Raw genomic sequence first — 22,803 nt, forward strand, 5'->3', positions numbered from 1 at the left:
ATCAGAAAGATAGGAATTCTGGCGGAATTTCCAGCCTGATCACGCCATTAGATGGGGCCACATGGCTACTTATCCTGGTCAATGGAATTCTCGTCGCTGTGTCTTTATCGATCGGATATTTTATTTTGGGGTGGGGTACAAATATTCTTTTTGAAAATATGTTGTACGTCAGTTATGCAGTCTTCCTCGAACAAAGTAACAGTTGGGCGCAACTCAGTTCATGTTTTGAATTCGGCGCGCAGAAATCTCGACTTTACCAGGTGGCTGAGTATCCAAAAAAGAATGCAGGTTATCGTGGAGCTCTTTTTGCCCAAATAATTTGCAGCTGTTGGATCCTCGGCTGTCTCGTCATTTCAAATTCGTACAAAGGAGAGTACGTGAAACGTCAAACTGTTCCACGAACCGTATCGAGATATTCCCGATTTGAAGAACTGATTGCACATAAATTCATAATTTATACCATTCCAATCGATACGTCGTTATATCTAACTTTCGTCAATAGTATGTCCGACTCGGATAAAATTGACGCTATTAATTTCGCATTCTCGTTGTTAGCAGTATTTCCCAACGCGACTGAGGGAAATGAGACGGATTCGTCTTCATTGTTGAACCAAATTCGAAATATTACGAAAGTACCCGAAAATTACAGCGAAATAGTATCCGGGCGGAATTCGCTTATTGGACTTGTTGCAAATTGTAGCAAAAAAATTGCACTGGCCTCGTGGTCTGATCATGTTAAGTTTTTGCATGCCAATTTGGAAGCGATTAATCCAGGCTATGCTGTTAGCAGGAGTGTTCAACCACTCGAAAAGATGGCGAAAAGTTGGGCCGTGTCAAATTGGGGAGACGCCACAGTACTCGCACGAATATCGGGGATGATGTCGTCAGGCTTGGCGCAGACGTGGTATCGAGTAACCAAGGAGAAGGAAGTATCGGAGTTTATTAAGAAATCGGAGCGCTTGAAGAAACGCTGGGAAAAGTTGAAAATGAGCGGAAATCTGAGAGAAATCTATGCATTGTTTTATCTCGCGTGCATTATTGCGATTGGGTCATTTGGATTGGAAATTATAATTGGTTTATAATTCGGTATATGTTTTAGGCATGAATCATGTCCATATTTATTAAATAAGTGTTTTTGTCCAGGTTTTAGAAATATCTGTATATCTGGATCTGTATATCTCCACTCGTCATATATTGATAACAAATTAAAGTAATTATAATGTCTTGTTATAGATGTTACATGCTTGTATTGAAATAAAAACGAAACTGTATGATAAATTGTAAGTAAATAAATGCATTGTTATATCTATGTACATATTGAAAAATAAATATTAAGTACTGCTACGTATATATAAATTCTAGTCCAAAATAACGTTTAAAATTATTTCCAGTCATATTAAACCAAATTTGGACGAGTTTGACTCAAAATTTGCAAAAAATTCGCACGTTATGCCGTATCGCGAAAACTGGCGAATTTGGCCAAATTTATTTGAAGTGACGTAAATCTTGGGAACAATTGCATTATATACATGGGCATCGTAACGTAGCCTGCTTCAAGCGTTTCCATTGTTCGAAAACAATGTTGGAACGTCGTACGTTGCGAGCGATTAAACTTTTTGCACAGGGTTTCGTACGTGATTTGATGGCAAAATATGTAGCTGATATTTTATTTTGGATAATTGAATATTTTGGATTTGGAGTTGAAGTTGAAGCATCGATGAAATGCAATGAAATTAAGTTATCCCGCCCTGTTTGGGGTCCAGTGAGACTAGAGCTAAATACTTCAACATATTCATTTGCTACAATTTATTCTTATTTTTTAGTTGGCCAAGGCAAATCAATTATTCTCTGATTAGTTTTATTAAAAATATGGAAATATTATTTTGGTCGTGGACGTAATCGGGAAAATCAGCCGGGATAATTATGTGCTTAACCGCAGTCCCTGCCACAGCGTCGGAAGCGTGGGCGCATCTCGTTACCCTCCACGGGCTGGGGCATCCCGACACTATCGACCGCACCCACCGACTCCTCTGTAAAAAAACAAATTTTATTTATTATCGTTTCATTGCGTGCAGGTTTTGATTTTGAATCCAAGATTCAAATTCAAAACATGCGTACAATGCCACCTTGATTTAAACAAGTTCCACCGATAAATTAAATACGTGCTGTGACCATGTCGCTTTAGAGTAGTTTAAAAATTGCATAATTTCATGACCATAAATGTCAGTAACACTTAATATTTTGGTGGCTCGTTGGGAGTTTTTGCTCAAAATGTGCTAAAGTTCGGGTAATTTTAATAAATTTAAGCGGTATGACTGGAGCTCATACAAACTTAGTCAAATGTGAGACTCATTTGTGAAATACATTTCATTTGTGAAATAAAATAGCCTGAATACATGACGTGGGGTCGTCAAATTGAAGAATTTCAAAAAATTATTACACCTTGGGAATTTAATTAGTACTTCGACTCTTTGCAAATATTGAACTTACCGATTCCGACAGGCTGAGCATTTGAATACCTGAAAGAAGGAAAATTTACAAACAAACACCTGCACACAATTCCACCTTAATGAAAATGAATGGGTTGCAACCTGAGATTTAAACACTGTAAACACATTTCCCTTTAGCACACGCACACCCGCAGACGCCGACTGGGGGGGGGTGACACCATATCCAAACTATCCAAATAAAATCATAAAATATCAACCATAGTGATTTTGACATCAAATCTCGTGTGAAACCCTGTGTACGGCCGTGTGCAAAAATTTTAATCGCGCGCCACGTAATTCCAACAAGCCGTGTGCAAAAATTTTGCATACGTCAAACATGTGTAAATAGCATTCCCATTATTTTGGAACAATGGCAGCGCTTCGAACGGGCTACGTGCCGATGGCCACGTAAGGCAATTGTTTCCAAAGTTTACGTAATGATTTGCGTCACTGTGTGCAATAAGGCAGCCTTTTTATCCTTTTCAAACCCCCTTTGGCTTTTTGCATGCCTTTTTGATGGCTTTTTGCATTCTTCAAGCATTTTTTTCTCGATTTTTGACGATTGATCGGCGTGTATACAGTACATTTATAATGTATTTAAGATTAAGAAATTATAGAATATGTTGATGTTTTAAAATTGTATTTGAGGGTCTTGGCTCTCATCCAAACCTTAAATTATTTGAAGTATCACAGATATTCTGTGAGAGAGATTGTTTGTCATAAGGTGGGATATATCGGCAGGCTAAAAGGCACAGGCAATCACCAAGTGCGATGTTAAAAAACTTTAGGGCGAAAAATTTCATTTCGGTAGAAAAATTACATGAAAAATCTCAATTTGAGTGGCAATCTTTTTGCATCATGAAAATAATCAAATTATTTCGTAGAAAAATCATGCAAAATATGTATACAAACTGTCGATATTCATTTTCAGGTAGAATTATTTACGGGAAAACAATCTAAAATTAAATCTATAATATTGCCTATTTAAATTTTTGTAGAGATATTTTTAAATTATGAAAAAAATATAGCGAAAAATTTCATCTCGGTAGAACAATTACTTGAAGAATCTCTATTTTAGTGGAAATATTTTCGCATCGTGAAAAAAGTCAGAAATTATTTCATAAAAAATCATGTTAAAATATGTACAAACCCATTTTTAATGATTTCTTGTACATACAACATATTTCTTATCGCATGTTAAATGCAATACTGTCTTGTAAGCTTTTAACACCAGAATTACTTAACTGCAAAAAGCTCAGTGAGGTACATTCGTTTCATGTTTATATTAGCTGAGCCATGCCAAAAATTTTGCATGGACGTTTTGCATGGAGTTTGTTCCACAATTCCATACATTGGAGGAGAATGGAACACAGTAAAGCCAGATTTGAAAGAATGTTCTATCAGTAGCTGATCACTATGTTTGTTTAACCTCACGGAGACCATGATTTTTAAAAAAGTCCCTCAAGTACGATATTGAATTTATTGGTATATCTTGTAGAAAATAATTAAATTTCCATGATTTCATAGAAGAGACTAATATTTATTTCAACCAGGTCTCTATTTTTGAGTTTTTTTTACGAAAATCATTACAATCTGCTTTCTGCCATTGATCGGTATAAGGAAAATTCGAAAATTTCTGAAGACAAATATCAAAAAAGTCAGCTTCCTACCATACAGTTTTTCACGAAACACGTATTTTTAGCAATTTTAATAACGCCTAGCTTGCTTGCTCGCGTTACAGACTAACATTTCCAGCTTATGTATAATGTAGGTGACCCTGCCAAAGTGGTACCAATAAGTAATGTCGTGTAGTAATAGCTCGGGATTAAACTTTACCAGTTGTGTGGCAAATTTTTACGGACCGGTGTCCGGAATACCAAGCGGTAGCAAATTTTATGTACGTATGTATGCCGAAATCAATACATGCGAGACTATTCTAGATTTCTAACAGTGTACATATGTACAACAATTAATGGAAATGTTTTGTCAAGTATGTAGGTATTTATGTAGATCTGAAAATAATGCTTACATATTCTTCCTTAATCCAACTCTACAAAAACAAAATCCCCCATAATAATTTAATTTAATGTGAACATCTAAAAGGCAGAGTCTAAATCCTTAATTTGTGTATTATTTATATGTATTTATTTACGTCTATGCATCTGGGTTACAAAACCCATATTATTGTTCTTATGATAATTTCATAGCTCTTCAATAAGCTTTCTTAAAAACCTAGCTACGCTACAAAACCGTAAACGAATCCGTGCATTTGTGTCTATTACAGTAAATAATCTACATAAATACGTACTAAAATATTTAACCCCTGCGTCACAGACTGAATCACATAAGTATTTAAATCCGATCTAGAAGAATATATCGCAGTCTTATAAATTTTCTTATAAAAGTTATCGAATACATACACGTTTATTAGAGAAAGCGAATGAATTGTCTCACAAAATTCGAACATTTGTATCTATTGGTATGTGCATGCATATTTGGAATTACTGGGGAAAAGTTCACCCTAAATTTAAATTCTTAGAACAACTAATCCTAAGTAGGACCAATTTCCCAATTTATTAGCATTAACTTATCAAACTGTTTTCTTCGAAGAAACGTCACAGTATGGAAATTCAAGTGAGAAAGATTACTTGCCCATACTCGCCGTTATTCCCATGAAAACCATTCCCTGCACAAAATGGCCCAAGTCATTTATCAAATTGTAGACTCATATTACAAAACTTTCGAGAAATTCCCAAAACTTCCCATAATTTGGAGCCGACAGACCCACCGCATCGTTGCCATCCGTAATTTTAAAGAACTGCTAGGATGGGGAATCGGCTGCATTTTTACCATGGGGTTGTGTGTCTTAATCCCAAAATTCGCCCAATTTATCTACATCGTGCGAAAATATTTGCAACTTGGCCACTATCCTGACGGGGATAGATTTGCTACCCCAATTCAAGTATTATCCGTCGCCGTGGCTCTGCTCGCATGTGGTGGCGCCATCTCGATCTCATTTTTTGCTCTCCTATTTAACAGAGAAATTGTGCACACTGTAAATTCGCTGTTTGACATGGAGCAGGTTTTAGTCACCCGTAGAAATCTAGTGCACCACAGGGCAAAAGACTACCGAGATAAGTTTACCCCGAAAGAAGCCTTATTTGCAAAAGTTTTAGGATATGTTCCACTATTTGCGCTCTACTTGGCGCCAGCGATTGCAATTTTTGCAGTGGTCAATGGTCTAGATCCACTCACTTTTGTGGTGGAGAGATATTTCCGGCCGGATTGGAGAAGGTATCAACTCGTCAGGTTTTTAGGATTTAAGACCTTTTCCTTGATCATGTTGACGGCCGCGGTGATCTCTGCGAGTAAGATATTGCTCGCGGTGGCGTGCATATTTATCTTTCCCGCATGGTTTTTACAGCATAATATTCGAATGTTGGGGAAGGATTATGACGCCATTGGAAATGAAGGGGTAGTTTGGATCCGGAATGTCAGGTAAGTCAATGTGTTACTATAGTTACTAATTTAGTACTTAATTATTCATGATGACATGACCGAGCATTATTTTACATTAGATGATTTTACAATTTATCAGAATATTTTCAGAATATAATTTATCAGAATACAATTTGTATTCTGTTAAATTTTAATTATTCGTCTACCACACCGCGATTGCCAAAAATTTAATAACTCCGTGGATTAATTAAAAACGATTAATTAACAATATCAATATTAAAATAATTTTCAAACGGTTATGAGGACCAGACTTTCAAAACTTTATAGTTTTATTTTCAATTGACCAAGCTTTCTACAGCAAATGTTGTCTTCGTCAGGGTCTCGTGTGTATTAATCTCCTGTCTTCAATAATATAGCCATTATTGGGGGTACTCATTTCAAGTTCGCATAGTTAACAACCTCAGCAAACATTTAATGTTTGCAAGTTGGCAAAACGCTTTGGCCTGAAATTCGATTTGCCAACTTGTCTATTTCCAATAGTAGTATTTAGTTCGCATTTTTTAAAAATAAAATCATGTCGCGATGCAAACATGCGAACTCATTGTGATTCACAACTTGTGAATACCCCCTTTATAAAATTAGTCGATTGAACTGAATTAAATGTTTACCATTCGTTTCTTCCAGGATTTACATAATCATGTATAACACGATTGTCATCGGATTCGCCAGACTCGGTCCTTACCTTGCCGTCATTGCACTGGGCATGCTCGTTGGGTGTGGACTTGCAATTACTATCTGCAACGTCGTCACCGTACGGATGAGGACTCATTTGCCGATAAGCTTATACCCAATATTTCCATTTATAGTCGTTCTACTCACAACCGTGTTAAATACAGTGTTAAGATTTGCAGCTGAATGTACAGAATTAAGTGCTGTATTGATCAGGTTTTGGATGCGTGATGCTGAGCAAAGAGTGGGCGCGGTGGCGGGAAAAATTCATCGGGAACGATTAAAGGCCATGAAACCTATCGAAATATATGTCGGATTAGGGAGAGAAACGCGGATGAATATAAACAAAGAATTTGTTTGTTTATACAACCAGGCGATAATCGATTACACGGTGAAGGCGTTGTTAGAATTAACGTTGTAAAGTGAAGAATAAAGAAAGTACATAGAATGCGCATCTCCACGGTTTTGGTTCGTACTGTATTTGTTTAAAATATATATATTTTTAAGATGAATTCAAAATATCCCATCACGGTAATTATATTTAACCGATTATTTAAGACCTAAGTGACGGGTGAGGAATTTTTTCAGATTAATTTAATTTAATATCTTGACACATATTCGTAATTCACTCCTAAATACATAGACACCAATGTGTATGTACATTTTCGTCTACTTATATCTCCGTCGCTCTGCTAGCACTAAAACAATCAAGGAAACCGTTATCCAGCCAACTGCGGGGAGGAAACCCATTGCCACGACCGGATTCGTAATCCCCCATCCTCTCGTACAAATTGATCTCAGCGCCTTTATCATTTGGGTTATCGGTACGAAGGCGAACACTTGACGAACAATCCATGGTGCCATTTCGGGAGGCCATATTGCTCCTGTGTTTCAATGACAGCAATAAATACGTTCGTTGTAAATAGTTACATTATCACCAGGCGGGGACACTAAACGACGTCTTGGTAACGATTTTTTACGAGCGGTCACTTCATTGTCCCGGGGAATATATGTAAGAAGTTGAGTCCGCAGACAATTATTTTTTTGCGGTTAAAAAATCGTTACCAACTTCAAAAACTCTTCGTCTACAGGCCCTAACAATGGGTGGTACCGCACAGTGTACGAATATGGAAAAATTTACGAGTACCTGTCCAAAATAATTGTCCTGGAGCAAGCATGATTAGTATGAAGATAAGGTCAAGCATCCTGTTACACAATGCGGCAATCATAACCCCTGAAAACAAGCTTATCTAGACAAATCACTCTTCAATTTCCAAACTTTACAATATTTACCCAATATCAACCCGGTTATGCCACAAGAGTAAATCAAACCCACTGCCAGTACCCACGAGCCTTTGATCTCCACGTCATAAAAATTGTACATTACCCCCAGGAATATCCCAATTTGTATCAAAATTATGCAACTTTGACTGAAAATAGCCGAAATAATTCGGTGCGAGAGGTGTACTCCGGCAATATATTCTCTCCCCTCGAAGCCGATGACTCGGTCTTCCATCCAAATTACGGCAACTCCCATTGGGAACAAAAACACGTGTCTGTAACCAAAGTAAGACGTCAACAAATTTAATTTGAATTTTCCCACAAAATTTACTTACAACATTATTACACCAGGTTTGAAAGAAGAGATGACATCAAATAGTTCGATGCTCCCATAAATCGCTCTAAACTGAATTGAGTTATATGAATTTTAGCAAAATAAATATTTATATAAGTACAAATGTACATCTACTTTAAAAAAAGTAATTATTATCGCCTGTTTGGTATTACTAACCTGCAGCCCTGGTTTGGAAATGCTCACATTGAAAGAACAAGCCGCAGCAATGTTTTCGATGAACATGAGGTATTTGTCCATTATAATTTTCCTTGCCCAACCAGATAATATTTTATCTGATAAACATATGTACATGAGCATGTAAATTCATTTATATTTGTATAATTAAGTAGTAATTTTAGTCATTAAATCAACGAGGTTTACTTGACTCATCCATTTGAACTGGTAACGTGGACCCATCTATTGTCTTATTATCTGCAAAATTGCGCTGTAACATTCTATTTCTCATGTGCAGGCTAAAATTGGCGGGGAACTCCACTATCCCAAGAAGATCTCCCTTTTCTACTAAACGGATGCCATCGTGGTATGCGTTTACATGAATCTGTAAATTTTGCATATTAATTAAAACTCATTACTGGTGAAGATAGCATGTTTTTTACCCAGGTAAATTTATCAGTTTCAAAGTTCTGCAGAAAGTCGCAAAGTCCCACATTTTCGAAACACTTTGTCGCATTATTGTAATTACAAGTTGGATCATTTATATTGAAACTGGGATCATTGTGGATTATCCCAAATTTTACTCCGTGTGGTTCGGGTCCGACGATATTTTTGAAGATCAGCGAAAGCAAAATTGGACAAATCAGCTCTCCAAATAATAACCTAACATGTTTAAGCAATCCGTTAATTTTCATAAAAATGTTTTCCATTTAGTTGAATACTTTATGTAGATACATTAAATCAAGAAATACATTAAATAAATGCATTAACCTCCAATCTCTCCTGCGCCGAGTCAACCATTTGAGGTTAAGGGCTTGAATAATTTTAGCGTGGTTTGATTTAGCACGTGGCGGGCACATGGCGTGGATATTGTTTTTCCTCGACGCTTTAATACTCAATCTTGCACTTGAGACCAATTTGGTGACATTTTGAGATTCAAATTTTTCAGCAAATAAATTAACCTCGTCTTGTCTGCACAAGTGCAAAACCGCTTCTTGCATGGTTTCAACTTTGCATTTACGTAGTAATGAGCTAGGGTTATCCTCTTCCAGTAGTCGACCTCCACGCATCAACCCGACCTGTATTTCACAGTGAAAAATTATGTCAGGTTTTCATTTTCATAAGCATTTGTTACCGTGTCGCAATGTTTAGTTTCCTCTAGATAATGTGTCGAGACAATTATGGTGACCCCATAATTTTTTGAGAGGTCAGATAAATATCCCCAAATCCTGCAAGATTATGGATATTGGAGGTGGTGCTTATCTGTCATAATATGCTAATCTTTACATACCTTTGTCTCAACAAAGTATCCAGCCCTACGCAGGGCTCATCGAGGACAAGAATTCGTGGATTATGAATCATCGCAATGGCCAGTGAAACTCGCTTTTTTTGTCCACCGCTTCGGCATTTTGGTACATACATACATATTTATATATTCATTTGCATATTTATCTATACTATAAGTTAAGAAAATTTCTTAAAGAAATTATGCTAATATTATTATTATTAGATGACAGGAGTTCACAAAACAAACAACACTAACACTGGTAGTAATAAAAGTTAGCAGTTTAGAGAATTATTCTCACCTCAAAGTACGCACTACATTATTTATTTTGCGCAGATCAAGGAAACCGGTGAGAAAATCGATCCGTTTCTTAATCTCAGATTCATCCATGCCATAAATCATTGCAAAATACTGCAGCGATTCCACGATTGTTAGCAAGTTCAGAAGCGCACTGTCCTGTGAGAATTATTTAATTAAGTAAATAATAAGCTCATAAAGTTTATCCGATGACGAAACCTGTGGCATGTATCCCAGCATTTGAGCAAGATTGTGGGGACGAGATTGACCAAAAAGTGTGATTTCTCCCATGTCCAGTTCACGAAGCCCGACTATGCAAGAGAGCAAGGTGGTCTTCCTACACGTACAAAGTTACAATTTAATGTTGCGCAGAGTAGTTATTAAATTTACATTTTTAATTGATTAAATACACATGTGAGCTAATTTATCAGCATGTCATTAAAGGAGCAGTTTCGTAATATGCTCCCATGGATTCGGGTAGTAATTTTGTCAAATCTGGCTGATCATCATACACTTGGGTGTTTACTTCTTATTTGTATAATTGCAAGAAATTCATTTCCTAAGTTCGTAGAAATTCCCTTGGTAATTCCAATTTGCTAAGTCACACATTACCTAGCTCGCATACAGAAATTCAATGAAAATTTTCTAGTCATGAACATTTTCACAAACCTAATGAAATCATAGCTCGCAATGGACCATGGTCAACTGGGCTATGGACCAAAAAAAAATTGGCCCATAATGGACTATGATCTTCGACTCAAATGCATCGATGGATCATGGACCAATTTAGTGCCAGCTATGAATGAAGCACGTGCATATCTTTTGTGAATCATGAGTTGTTGTTTTAAATCAAAATTTTTGATATAGGTACTAAAATTAAATAAGTTTGACCATCGATGGTTGTCTCTACGTACATACGCATTACACATATACTTGGGTATGTATAAATATGTAGGTAGTTTATAAATATGTCTATTACTGTCTATCCTTGTCTCAAATACTATTCAGGTGAAATAATGTAATCATACATAAGTGCATTATTTAAGTCATTTTCAATCTCTAAGCATACATGAATACAAAAGTGTATCGGTTAAGAAATCCTGTCTAGCAGTTTGCAAAAAATACAATAAATGCTAATTGACACTTACCCACAACCGCTCGCTCCGAGTAGTGCATAGCTAAAGTCATTTCAAAATTAGAGGATTCAATTAACCCGATGAAACTAATACTATCTATTAATTGCTTGATTTTTCTCACATTTCCCCCCGATCGACGTTAACGTTTAAGTTGTTAAGTACGAAATTTCCGCCTCCATATTTTTTAAACCCGTTCCGTACATGAACAGCCGACATATTTATGATAAGCAACAAGATAACAAATTCAACTCTCTAATTGACACAATGCACGATTATTTATTTATTTTTCCCCGATTGACGCAAACCGATGTGTTTCACGAGTGTTTACTTGGAGAGCGCGATCTTGACCAAAAACTGGTGGTGAGTGCAACGCTAACAAGAAATCCTTTGTTCAGGTAGACTTTATACGTACAATTAACCAGAAAAGTAGGTCAAATATGTAGATACATATATTCCAAACTGCTTTTCACAAAGTTCAAGACCGTTTCATAACTCGTGATTAGTTCGAAATGTCGTTAGGTTGTATTAAATGCACGGGCAGAACCTCGCCAATCTGCAGAGGAGCAATGACTAGGGTTGCCGCGGGTAACGGGTCGGGTACCCGTTACCCGCATACCCGCACGATTCTTGCGGGTACCCGTTATCTGCGGGTAGCGAGGACTACCCGCACGGGTAACGGGTAGTTTAGTTTTTTATTTAATTTTCAACGTAAATCAGTTCACAAAGAAAGTTAGCAGCAAGTTAGTCCATTTACGCACAAAAGCGTCAATTTATTATTTTTCCATTTCAAAATTTGTCATTTGCCAGCAACAAGCGTTTATAACCAGCGTATCTTTAAGGAAACCACAGAAGCCTATGCCGGCCTAAAATACTTTTCACGTTCAGAAAATGCGGAATAATTACATATTGTTTCTCAAGCATAGTTTGCCTGCTCTAAGATATCAGTAATAATTTGACCTGTATTTGTGTGTATTTGTTTATGTAAGACTGCCGAGGTTTTAATTTGTTCTTTGAGGATGAAAAACTTGAATCCGATTGAAAGCAAAAAATGTATTTGTAGACAATTTTTTTGAATGAAAACTTCAGTTAAATCAAAATTTGAAAAAATCCAACAAAAAATTGAACCTTTTTCAAGCTAAACCAAAATTGCACAGCGAGTATATTTTTATCAAAAACTCAAGCCAAAAATTAGGAATCACGTGATACTTATCTTTCCTTTAAATGGCCTCTTCGAAGAATAACATTGGCTGTAAAGTTTAATTTTTAAGGAAATATTCTGTATCGTTTTCCTGCAATGGACAAAAACCATGGTGGACTTTGAACTCTGCAATAGTTTCCTTTAAACTGTTCATTCAATGGACAAATTAGTGCAATGTAATTCCTATTTGTTGGTTTAATTTTTTGATATGCATAAATCGCTAAGAAATACCGACATAACTTGAAAAACGATCCAATTGTAAGCCAAAAGGCATGCGTTACTTGCATAGCACTATCTCAAAGTACATATCAACTCAAATGAACAAATAATTGATCAAATCCAACTTATTCTCAAGCGTGGCTAGTTTTTAACCTAATTCTCATAACGGGTAGCGGGTAACGGGTACCCGCACGGGTACCCGTGCGGGTACGGGTAGTTGTGCTGCGGGTAGCGGGTCGGGTAACGGGTAGCATTTTCGCTACCCGCGGCAACCCTAGCAATGACTACTAATTTCTTTATGTACCTTGGTGACGAAGGGTGCAGAGATGAAGGTACATATCTAGTATGTACATATGAAAGCGAAAATATGCACATACAAGTATGTATGTATGCAATTGTACAACGTGAAACTTTATGCAATCTTAAGTTTATCGCCGGCTTGCCATTATCATACCAACATTGAATATGTAGTTATTTTTTCTTACATGATGAACTGATTCCGTCCACTTTTGTTCAGTTTATGTATGCATTTGTTTAATGGCTTTTCAACTCAAAGATACTTCACTTTAAATCACGGCGAAATGGTTATCCCTTGGACAAAATATCGAACACGGTACCGAGCGCAAAATGCACCACCAATGCTTTTGGCAACCCACTGTACATGAGTATAGTTTTATACATTTATTTTGATCAGTTGGTGAAAATATTACTGACTTATCAATTTGTGCACGATTTACTAAAGCTGATTTATTTAATACCATCTGGAAATGCACGTGTCACTGCCCCCATTGTAAGGAGTAGTCCATTAGCTTAGGCGTTTTGTGGCATTACGTACCATATAGCTTCTAAGAATTTTCTGTACCTACAATTCACTTATTGTTCCTCCGAATTCGGATTGTCATACAGCTAATCTGAAATAATTTACCTGCGTGTTGACCTGTGCATTACTTAGGAAATTGCATGAGGATAATGATGAGGGTAAAGATTTGTTGAAATACCTGCAATCATTTATTTGGACTTAATATCTATATATGTATGTATGCTTTTAGGGTTTAGATACAGTAGGAAACCAAAATTAACCGACCAGGTTCTGATCTCACAATTTTTACCTTTAACCACCAAAATTCCACTACTAACTTCAGCCACTCGTACAATTAGTTTTGAAGTTAACAAATCCGTAACATTTTGACGTTTTCAACACCTCTGTGCAATTTCTTTTACACCCTAGAAGTGACTTTATGAAAAGCAAAATTTTGGAAAGTTATAACATTACTTGTGGGGAAGTATTTCAAAACTCCACTATTCATAATATTACTGTGGGTGTATAGCAAATTGCATATGTAGAAGTGTTCCACACATCTGAGTTGGTCCAAAATTATAAAAATAGCACCACCAAAACAAAAAAATTATTGTTTACCATATTTATTAGGTCATATGCAAAAAATTATGACCTTTGATTTTCACCCTATTGTTTCAAAATAGTAGCTTGATCTCGCCACATATAGGTATATTCTTGACTTCCCCCAAGTGAAAAACTTAGAATTAAGATTTTCAGCATTTTGCAGATGGGCCTGATCAAAACCCGGTCGGTTAATTTATAGGGTTTTACATATGTACATAGGTTCTACATATGTACGAGTATGTTCATACCACAGATATACAAGTATATATCTGTGCTACTATATATCTGTGGTTCATACACACATTAATTGGATTTACAGAATACATATACATACATATGTAAGCACATGCATAAATATGGTGTCCTACATTGTGCTCGCGCTCATCTGCACACGCTCATTAGCTCGCGCTCATCCGCACACCCTCGATTGCACACCTACACATTTTGCACACGGATGATTCTGCACACCCTCATCGGCACACCCTCAACTGCACACGCACACATTCTGCTCACCAATCATTCTGCACACCTAATTATTCTTAGTTAATATTTATGTATGAGGGGTTTCGACTATGCTAGTCCTAGGATATATTTTTCCTAGGACTAAATTTGCCAGAATAATTTTACAAAAAATTTAGTAAAATTATTGCTGCTAATATTTAATGACGGTGGTTCAGTGTAATATTGCCATTGACAAGCCAATTACAAGTTATAAATAGGTAAGTGATATAAATTTATAAATTATATAAATTCGACGTATTGTTTTAATTCCAGTGGTGTGACAAAATTTTCGTATTAAAATAAAATTTGGTCACCCTATGACCACTTTAATCACATGCGGAGCGGTCACTTTCGCCCATGCTTAATATGGGAGGTACATTTTCATCTGCTGCTACTCACTCTTCTCATATTTGAACTGAAATATCAACCCATTACTCATTGAGCACTTAATTTATCTATGGTTAAAATTTTATTACAATTTACTTATGTAAGTTGGTACGAATACTTCTAAATTCCGAAAATATATTGGATTAAATGAATGCCTTAATTTACCTATATAAGACACATGCATGAATGAAAGGATCGACACATGTACCAAAATAACCACAATACACGACTTATTCAACAAACTGAAGGAAATTCCGTGTAAAATGCGTGTTTCGTCAATTGGGACGAAAATATTTGTGACCATCGTTATAACCCTTATAAATTTTAACAAAGAATAATTAGGTGCAGAATGATTGGTGAGCAGAATGTGTACGTGTGCAGTTGAGGGTGTGCCGTTGAGGGTGTGCAGAATCATTCGTGTGCAAAATGTGTAGGTGTGCAATCGAGGGTGTGCGGATGAGCGTGAGCAGATGAGCGTGTGCACATGAGCGCGAGCAGCTTACCGGTAATCCATAAATATATCGTGTTAAATACTACTTACCCCCAAAAACATGGGGTTGTTTAATTTTACATAGTCGTTGAAGGAAACCTCCGTAGGCTCAAGGGTCAACAGGTTGTAGACTTCTTGTAACTGAATTCAAGTAAATAAAAATTTAAAATATGTATACATAGATATATTTACATATTGCAAGTCATTTTATTCTCAAGAATTGACTATTTCAATATGTACCTCAGTAAAGTAATCTCCCGAACCGACTGATTTTAGTTTCTCTAGTTTAATAATGCCTGCAATCTTTTTCTCCTGTTAATACAGCATCAAAAACGCAGGATAACTTAATGTTAGATATGTATATGTATGTAAGTTTCCGAAAATTACACCTCTTGTGTTATCGTCACCGCCATGGAAACTTTCACGTAGAGGCGACTCATCCCAAACAGTGGCCAAATAGAGGCAAACGCTAACAGAATTGTCGTCTCGGCACCTTCCCCTTGTGACTCATTAGATATGACGGTAACAAATACATAGAACGACACCCCGGTTGTGTACATACTCATCAAAATCGATAAGAGCTGCTGCGTCGCCAAATAATCGCCACAATGCTTCGTTTGCAGACGAAGCTTGATCAAAAGATGGTGAATTTTTTCAATTGAAAATTGGTGATGGGCTGTCAAATTTGCTTCGAGATGACTTCGCACCTGATAAGTAAATGCATACAAATAAACACCTAAATACTGAGGGTGATTTGACAAATTTTGAACAAAATTTTATACTTTTGTTAAATGTTAAAATTTCTTAAAGTTTGAAAACTTAAAATTTGAATTTTTTTTAAATTAACCAAACAGCGTTTACCGTGTAAATAATGATAATTCTCACCTGCCGGAACCCAACCTGTAGACATTTCAGCATCAGCAGTGCCTTCGAATCTTCAATGGCATAACAGATGTACGGGAGATACCCATAAATGATGCTGAACAAACAATGAATCGGATATCCGGAATCGAACCGCCATATTGTTTCCAAGCTACCAAAAACGAGGGCAGGAGCAAATTCAAACGTCGGGATAAAGCAGTGTAGAAATGAATCGATTTTGATTTTATCACGGGGAACACCCATTTTTTGCATTTCATCTTCAATAGCATTCCAATTGTTTAGCCACTCGGCTAACTTGGGGGCTTTGAAGAAAATTATGACGTAGTCGATTGTAACGATTATTGTGTACATTGTAGTCACACTGCAAATGAGACCGTAGATAAATCCTCCGACATGTCGTTTGAGATTGTCACTGTATCGGTTAGATGGTGGCCAACTGAAATTATATAAGTAGGTTATAGACGAAGTATGCAAATAGTGAGGTCGGTTTTTATTTGTTCATGTCCTTAGTATCGTAAAATAATTTGCGAAAAAAACAAGGGGTCAAGCTTCGTAAATATCGGAACCTTAGCGACGTGGTTTTTGAACGACAAAATCTTACGACGCTTACAAAACCTTCGTGACTTATTACACAGTATGAGGAATACTAAGGATACGAACTTATTACCACTTTGGTAATAAATGCACTCACAAATATCCCCCTGGAGATGCAGCATCCCGAAATAAACTGTCATATTTCTTTAGAGCAGTGATCAATGAAATATTCAGTAGTAAAGCAAAAATTGAGGAGAAAAGAAATGATGCGCTGAACACTTTGAACTTATAATTAATCTGTGATTTATGTGACACGCTTTCAAATGCTAAAGGACACCGAGCAAAGTAGCGGGAGAATTTGAAAAATTTGACGAGTTGTTTGCTTAATCCTGGCAATGTGGGTGGGTGGGGTAATTTTCCCCATTGGAAAATCGGGAAAATTTTCGATGAGACGATTTTCTTAGGAAATGTTAGCTCCATATCCGAACGATTAATCAAGAAGGATTGGTCGTTGGGTTCATTTAATAATTGAAAATATTCATACGGCAGCCACTTAATGGTGCCATCAATAAAAATATAATGGGTGGAGTTTTCAATTATCTTTATTGATCACTTGATTAAACTTCCGGTGTCTGTATGCTAAATATACATTTTATTAGTTATTAACCCAGTATCTGCAAGCCTCATGTACCAATATATGTATGTACGTATATAGTCAGAACATACATACATTCGTAATATTATTTCATGTGATATAAAATACGTATGTATGTATGAATGTATTTAAGAAACAATTAAGTATCTCCATATTTACACATACAACGAATACTCGACATATCTTACCTGACGAGTGAAAGTAGGAGTAAAGTTCATTGGATAAATAATGATGTTTATGGTCTCAGTCTGATTAATTGCCATGCGTCATATAGTAAGTACATAGATAAATCATTAATATTCACCTCTCCTTGCCCTTTGAACTTTGAAGATAAATAAATAGCATACTATCTATGTCGATATGTAGATATGTACATTATATAAATTTAATATATTTGTGTTTAAATGTACATGCATAAACATGTATGTATATATGTACATACATAATTTAGTTTATGTGTATAGTATGTTTTAATGTGGCAAAAGTTTTTATTCGCAGTTATTGGTGAAAAGTTTTCATTGAAAAAATAAATTGATTAGTGATAAAAACTGAGCTTGAAAACAAATCTGCAAACGTATACGTTTCCCTTTATTAGATGAGATATATCTCATCTAAGGAAATGTTTAGAATGTATCTAGTTAATTTGGTAAGGATAAATATCGATCGCTAATAACTTTTCATAAAAATAATTGGTTATGTTAAAGGTTAACGGATATTTTGTGCGTCAATAACTCTCCTAATTTCCAACCCAACCCCTAGAAAGTAATTTCAAAGTCATACAAAAGTGACCACAATTTTGATCCAGGGCTTAAACAATGTCTTAACGATTGTTACATAGATTTGTACTTAACGATGCATATGCATAGGTTTTAAGAAGTTGTAAATTATAACACACATCCCGTTGTTCCACAGTTGTTGGGCAACTAATTAGCAAGGTATGCAAAAGTAAATGAGTGCGCTATTTGGGAAACTGCATAAGAATAATGATGAGTGTAAAGATTTGCTGAAACACCTGCAACATTTAATTCAGCATATTTATGTATACTTTTGGGCTTTAGATATACGGATTTATGCATATGTCGTTTTAAGTGGCACTCACCCCCAAAATCAGTGGATTGTTTAATTTTACATAGTCGTTGAAGGAAACCTCGGTGGGTTGAAGGGTCAACAGGCTGTAAACCTCTTGTAGCTTCATAATTTAAATGAGTAAAAATTAATAAACGTATACATACCAAGATATATTTTTTACCCATTTTGTAGAAATACATAAGTTAAGTACATATATATATAGTATTTACCTCAGCAGCGTAATCTTCCAGCCCGAATGTTCCCCGTCTCGTTTTTAGTTTCTCTAATTCAATAATTCTCGCAATCTCTTTTTCCTATGAATATAAAGCATACATTTATGCGGGATGTGTATCATCCTTGTTCGTGAAAAGGTTGTAGGTTGAGAGACCAGTCAGAAACAGAAGCTTCCGCATTAAAGACCATGTGGTAACATAAGTTGTCGGATAAAAATAAGGAAACAAGTGTCACTATGTTATGGTTATGAAGTCTCACATTTCCCAAAAATTGGTCCGACAACTTTTGTATACAGCTGATTTTGTAGATGATAACTTCCGGAAACGTTAGCACGATCGGCGACGATATGTGAAAATTATGTTTATACCTCTTTAGTTATTTTCACCCCCATCCAAACTTTCGCGTAAAGGCGACTCATCCCGTACAGTGGCCAAATAGAGCCAAACGTTAACAAAATCGTCTTTCCGGTACCTTCCTCTACTGACCCGTTAGACATGACGGCAACAAATACGTAGAATGAGGCCCCCGTGGTGTACATCGTCATCAGGATCGAAAGGAGTTGCTGAGTCGCCAAGTAATCGCCACAACGTCGCGTTTGCTGGCGAAGCTCGATTAAAAGTTGATGAATTTTTTCCATGGGAAATTGGTGGTGATTTCCTTTCAATTCATCCTCCAGGTAGGTGCGCACCTGATACATATATATGTATGTAAATAAACACTTAAATAGTGAGGGTGATTGAACAAATTTTGAAGAAGAGTTCATAGTTGTTCCAAATTAATTGGCCCGAGAAACTCAAAGTATGAAACTTTTCAATTATTCTACAAAAGTGCACTATTAAAAGCCTCGTATAGTGAGGAAGGTATTGATTGCTCGGTATTAAAGTTGCTATGACCTGGTAGTCCAATTATATGTATATGTAGGTTCGTGCAAATTTGTTACCTATTTACACAGAAAAACTTTAATACCGAGCTGTACTGCACCAATTTAGCAAAGTCATATGAATACCGCCTGATATTATTTTAATACTGGATTTCTAAGAGTGTAGCGTTTACTGTCTGTGTGCATGATAATTCTATTCACCTGAAGGAATCCAACTTGTAAGCATTTCAACATTAAAAGTGCCTTAGAATCTTCAATAGCATAACAGATGTATGGAAGACATCCGTAAATGATGCTTAATACGCAGTGAATCGGATATCCCATATCGAATCGCCACATTGTTTCTAAGCTTCCGAAAATGATGGCGGGTGCAAATTCGAACGTTGGGATAAACCAGAGAAGAAATGAATCGATTTTAATTTTATCACGTTGAAGACCAATTTTTTGGATTTTATCTTCAATAGCATTCCAATTATTCAGCCATTCGGCTAACTCTGGGGCTTTGAAGAAAATTATGACGTAATCGATTGAAACGATAATTGTGTAAACTGTGGTGATGGATGAAGTCAAATCATACACGAATTTTCCGATATTTTTTTCAAGATCGTCATTGTATTGATTAGATGGAGGAAACCTGTAATTAAATTAAGGATGGAGTTAATTAATTGAAATAATTTGGTTTCACAGTTACATCAACTTTCTAGTATTTTTTCGTGTTCTGTCATGTTTGCAACGATGTTAAACCGAACATTTGTCCGCCAAATTCAAAATTCCTTGACAATGTTTCAGAGAAAGATGCCATTCCCATTATTTATTCTAAGGTTCAGTGAAAAACCGTTACGAATGCAGTATAAATACATAGGATCCACAGGCGCCGCCATGAGGGTTATATGGAATGTCCACCCATATATTATATTGACAACTCTCGTGGCTGCGCGTATGATGGGATCATTATTACGTAACAGTTTTGTGTGAATTTGTCTATTTAGGTACTTACAAATCTCCCCCTGGAAATACGTCATGCCGGACTAAACTGTCATACTTCAGTAGAGCCAGAATCAATAAGAAATTCAGCAGTAGGGCAAAAATGGATGAGAAACAAAATAATGCGCCGCACAGTTTAAACTTGTATTTAATCTGTGATTTATGTGGTACACTTTCAAATTCTAAAGGACACCGGGCAAAGTAACGGGAGAATTTAAAAAAATTGATGAGTTGTTTGCTTAATCCTGCCAATGTGGGCGGGTGGAGTAATTTTCCCCATTCGAAAATTGGAAAAATTTTCGATGGAACAAGTTTCTTAGAAAATGGTATCTCCATTAGTGCCAAATGACCAATAAGGGATATAATAGCACTTTTGATTAGTTTGCTCAGTTAATATGCTATTGGAAATATTCTTATCTACATACTTAATGGTGGTCCATAAAAATAGAGTGCAATGGGTGGAGTTCCATATAAACCTATTAATTATTTTAAGTAATTTACTTAATTGAACTTCCGATCTCCGTAATGGGTGTATTTCCGCTTGCAGTGCATATCTGCTTGTAGCATACAATGAGGAAATGCAGAGTATTTCACGTGACATATGTAAATTACGTAAGAAACAATTATATATGTATTTCCCATGGACACTAATAAAGCATACATCACAAGTGAAATTTGTGAGGTAAATAACAATATTTATGGTCTCATACTGATCAATTACTTGTAATGCACCATATGCTCGGAAGTCATTAATATTTATGTACAAATGTACATTTATTATGGTTATACACTCAGAAATCAAGTATTAAAATAATACCAAGAAGGATTCATACATTACGTATGTGACTCTACGAAAGTGACATTGATAAATAATATCCTCACTGTAGTAATTGCTTAGGATTAAAGTTTCACAATATTGACAGAAAATTTTTACAGGCAGGTATAATTTTAATATCAACCCTGACTCAGTTTATTTGAAGGCCTGTTTCCAATTGCGGCATAGGTCTTAGATTTTGTCCTCGAATTTATCAATAATCTCCAGTATGAAAAGGAACTTACCGTCCAAAAAATTAAAATTTAATTTCAAATATTGGCCGAGTAATTATTATTTTTCGAAATTTTAAAACCGCGTTGCATTTTAAATATCAAGTGCACCAGATTTTTGACACAGTTTACTTCAACTTAAACTTTATTTTATTTGCCGTAATCTACTCGATAAAATTTTCAAAACTTGAAAATTTGCAATTTTCAAAATTTTGAATGACAATTTTGAAGCGCTGTAACTTCTTGCCCCCACCCATGTTTTTCTCAATTTTTTGAAATTATGATCTAGTGACTAAATAGTTACTAACAAAAAAAATTTACGCCAAACATGAGTGGGGGCAAGAAGTTATTGCGATTTTACTGACACATGGTAGCTTATGGGTGGGAATATTCCCAAAATGATAGAAAAACAAGGGGCGTAAACAAAACTTTTAGTGACGAAATTCTAGTGTCACATCCATAAAGATTATTTTGAAAGCTGACTTCAAAAACTATAACTTAAAAAAATTAGCCCTGGCCGTGTCAACATACAAAACGACAACCCGTGCTACGCCCACAGCTGGCGAGCACCACCATCAGTAGTGTCGCTCGGAGTGGAGAGGCAACATCTCCGCTCTCATGACTCTCCTCCAATCGAAGGTTTTGACTTGGAGTGACTCCCCTGTGAATAAAAACGTACGTAAGTACAGAACAGTTCTGTACATTATTATCTCAAAGAAGCTGAAGAATAAAGGAGCACAAAAGTCAAAAACAGGGAGTCTCAATCTGCCTCATTTCCAGAACGAATTTAATACATACGTACGGCTTGTGCAGTAAATGAAGTCTTACTTTTCCTCAGCCAATTTTCAACCTTTCAGAATCAATACATACATATGCTTATGTACAATTATTCCTATTTTTGGGAAGGTATGACTCAATTTATGAACGATTTCAAAAATGTTTCTAAAAAATCACTTGTCATTTTTAGAGATCTTAAGGATTTTCGGTGCCTTCAACTCTTGCTGCTCCGATTGTCGTAGAAGTAGAATAGTGTCGTAGAATAGTGTGAAGTAATTGACATTGTGTAGAAGTTCGTTACTTAGGAAACTGCATGAGAATAATGATGAGGGTAAAAATCTGTTGAAACACCTGCAACATTAAA

General features: G+C 36.0%; 1 protein-coding gene and 1 long non-coding RNA gene across 3 annotated transcripts; both read right to left on the bottom strand.

Moving 5' to 3' along the window:
• Positions 1-7,133: 7,133 nt before the first annotated feature.
• On the bottom strand, positions 7,134-11,692 carry LOC110850099 (ABC transporter G family member 23). 2 transcript variants are annotated; one of them, XM_035852380.1, is made up of 14 exons: positions 11,306-11,692; positions 11,197-11,226; positions 10,268-10,385; positions 10,053-10,207; positions 9,758-9,865; positions 9,602-9,695; positions 9,238-9,545; positions 8,910-9,129; positions 8,674-8,851; positions 8,470-8,585; positions 8,294-8,364; positions 7,971-8,233; positions 7,825-7,911; positions 7,134-7,561 (listed from the first exon to the last, which is right to left on the bottom strand). In XM_035852380.1, the coding sequence occupies exons 1-14, from the start codon at positions 11,398-11,400 to the stop codon at positions 7,347-7,349; spliced, it is 2,058 nt and encodes a 685-aa protein (XP_035708273.1). In that variant the 5' UTR covers positions 11,401-11,692; the 3' UTR covers positions 7,134-7,346. The 2 variants fall into 2 exon arrangements, with proteins under 2 accessions (XP_035708273.1, XP_021953274.2); XM_022097582.2 differs by lacking the exons at positions 11,197-11,226; positions 11,306-11,692 and having other exon boundaries at positions 10,053-10,202.
• Positions 11,693-17,951: 6,259 nt separating this feature from the next.
• On the bottom strand, positions 17,952-18,831 carry LOC118435871. Its single transcript, XR_004835043.1, has 3 exons — positions 18,751-18,831; positions 18,552-18,641; positions 17,952-18,464 (listed from the first exon to the last, which is right to left on the bottom strand). It is a non-coding gene; the product is annotated as an uncharacterized LOC118435871 (long non-coding RNA).
• Between the last annotated feature and the right edge of the window lie 3,972 nt (positions 18,832-22,803).

Source organism: Folsomia candida, unplaced genomic scaffold, assembly GCF_002217175.1.
Source record: "Folsomia candida strain VU population unplaced genomic scaffold, ASM221717v1 Fcan01_Sc005, whole genome shotgun sequence".
Classification (NCBI taxonomy): Eukaryota; Metazoa; Arthropoda; class Collembola; order Entomobryomorpha; family Isotomidae; genus Folsomia; species Folsomia candida.

What these genes read in the sequence shown, in the direction of transcription:
- LOC110850099 (XM_035852380.1), bottom strand. Translation starts at nt 11,400, where the DNA reads ATGTCGGCTGTTCATGTACGGAACGGGTTTAAAAAATATGGAGGCGGA. An exon ending in GATACTTTGTTGAGACAAAG is followed by an intron (nt 9,696 to 9,757) that starts GTATGTAAAGAT and finishes ATAATCTTGCAG; the next exon opens with GATTTGGGGATATTTATCTG. An exon ending in AAACTAAACATTGCGACACG is followed by an intron (nt 9,546 to 9,601) that starts GTAACAAATGCT and finishes TGTGAAATACAG; the next exon opens with GTCGGGTTGATGCGTGGAGG.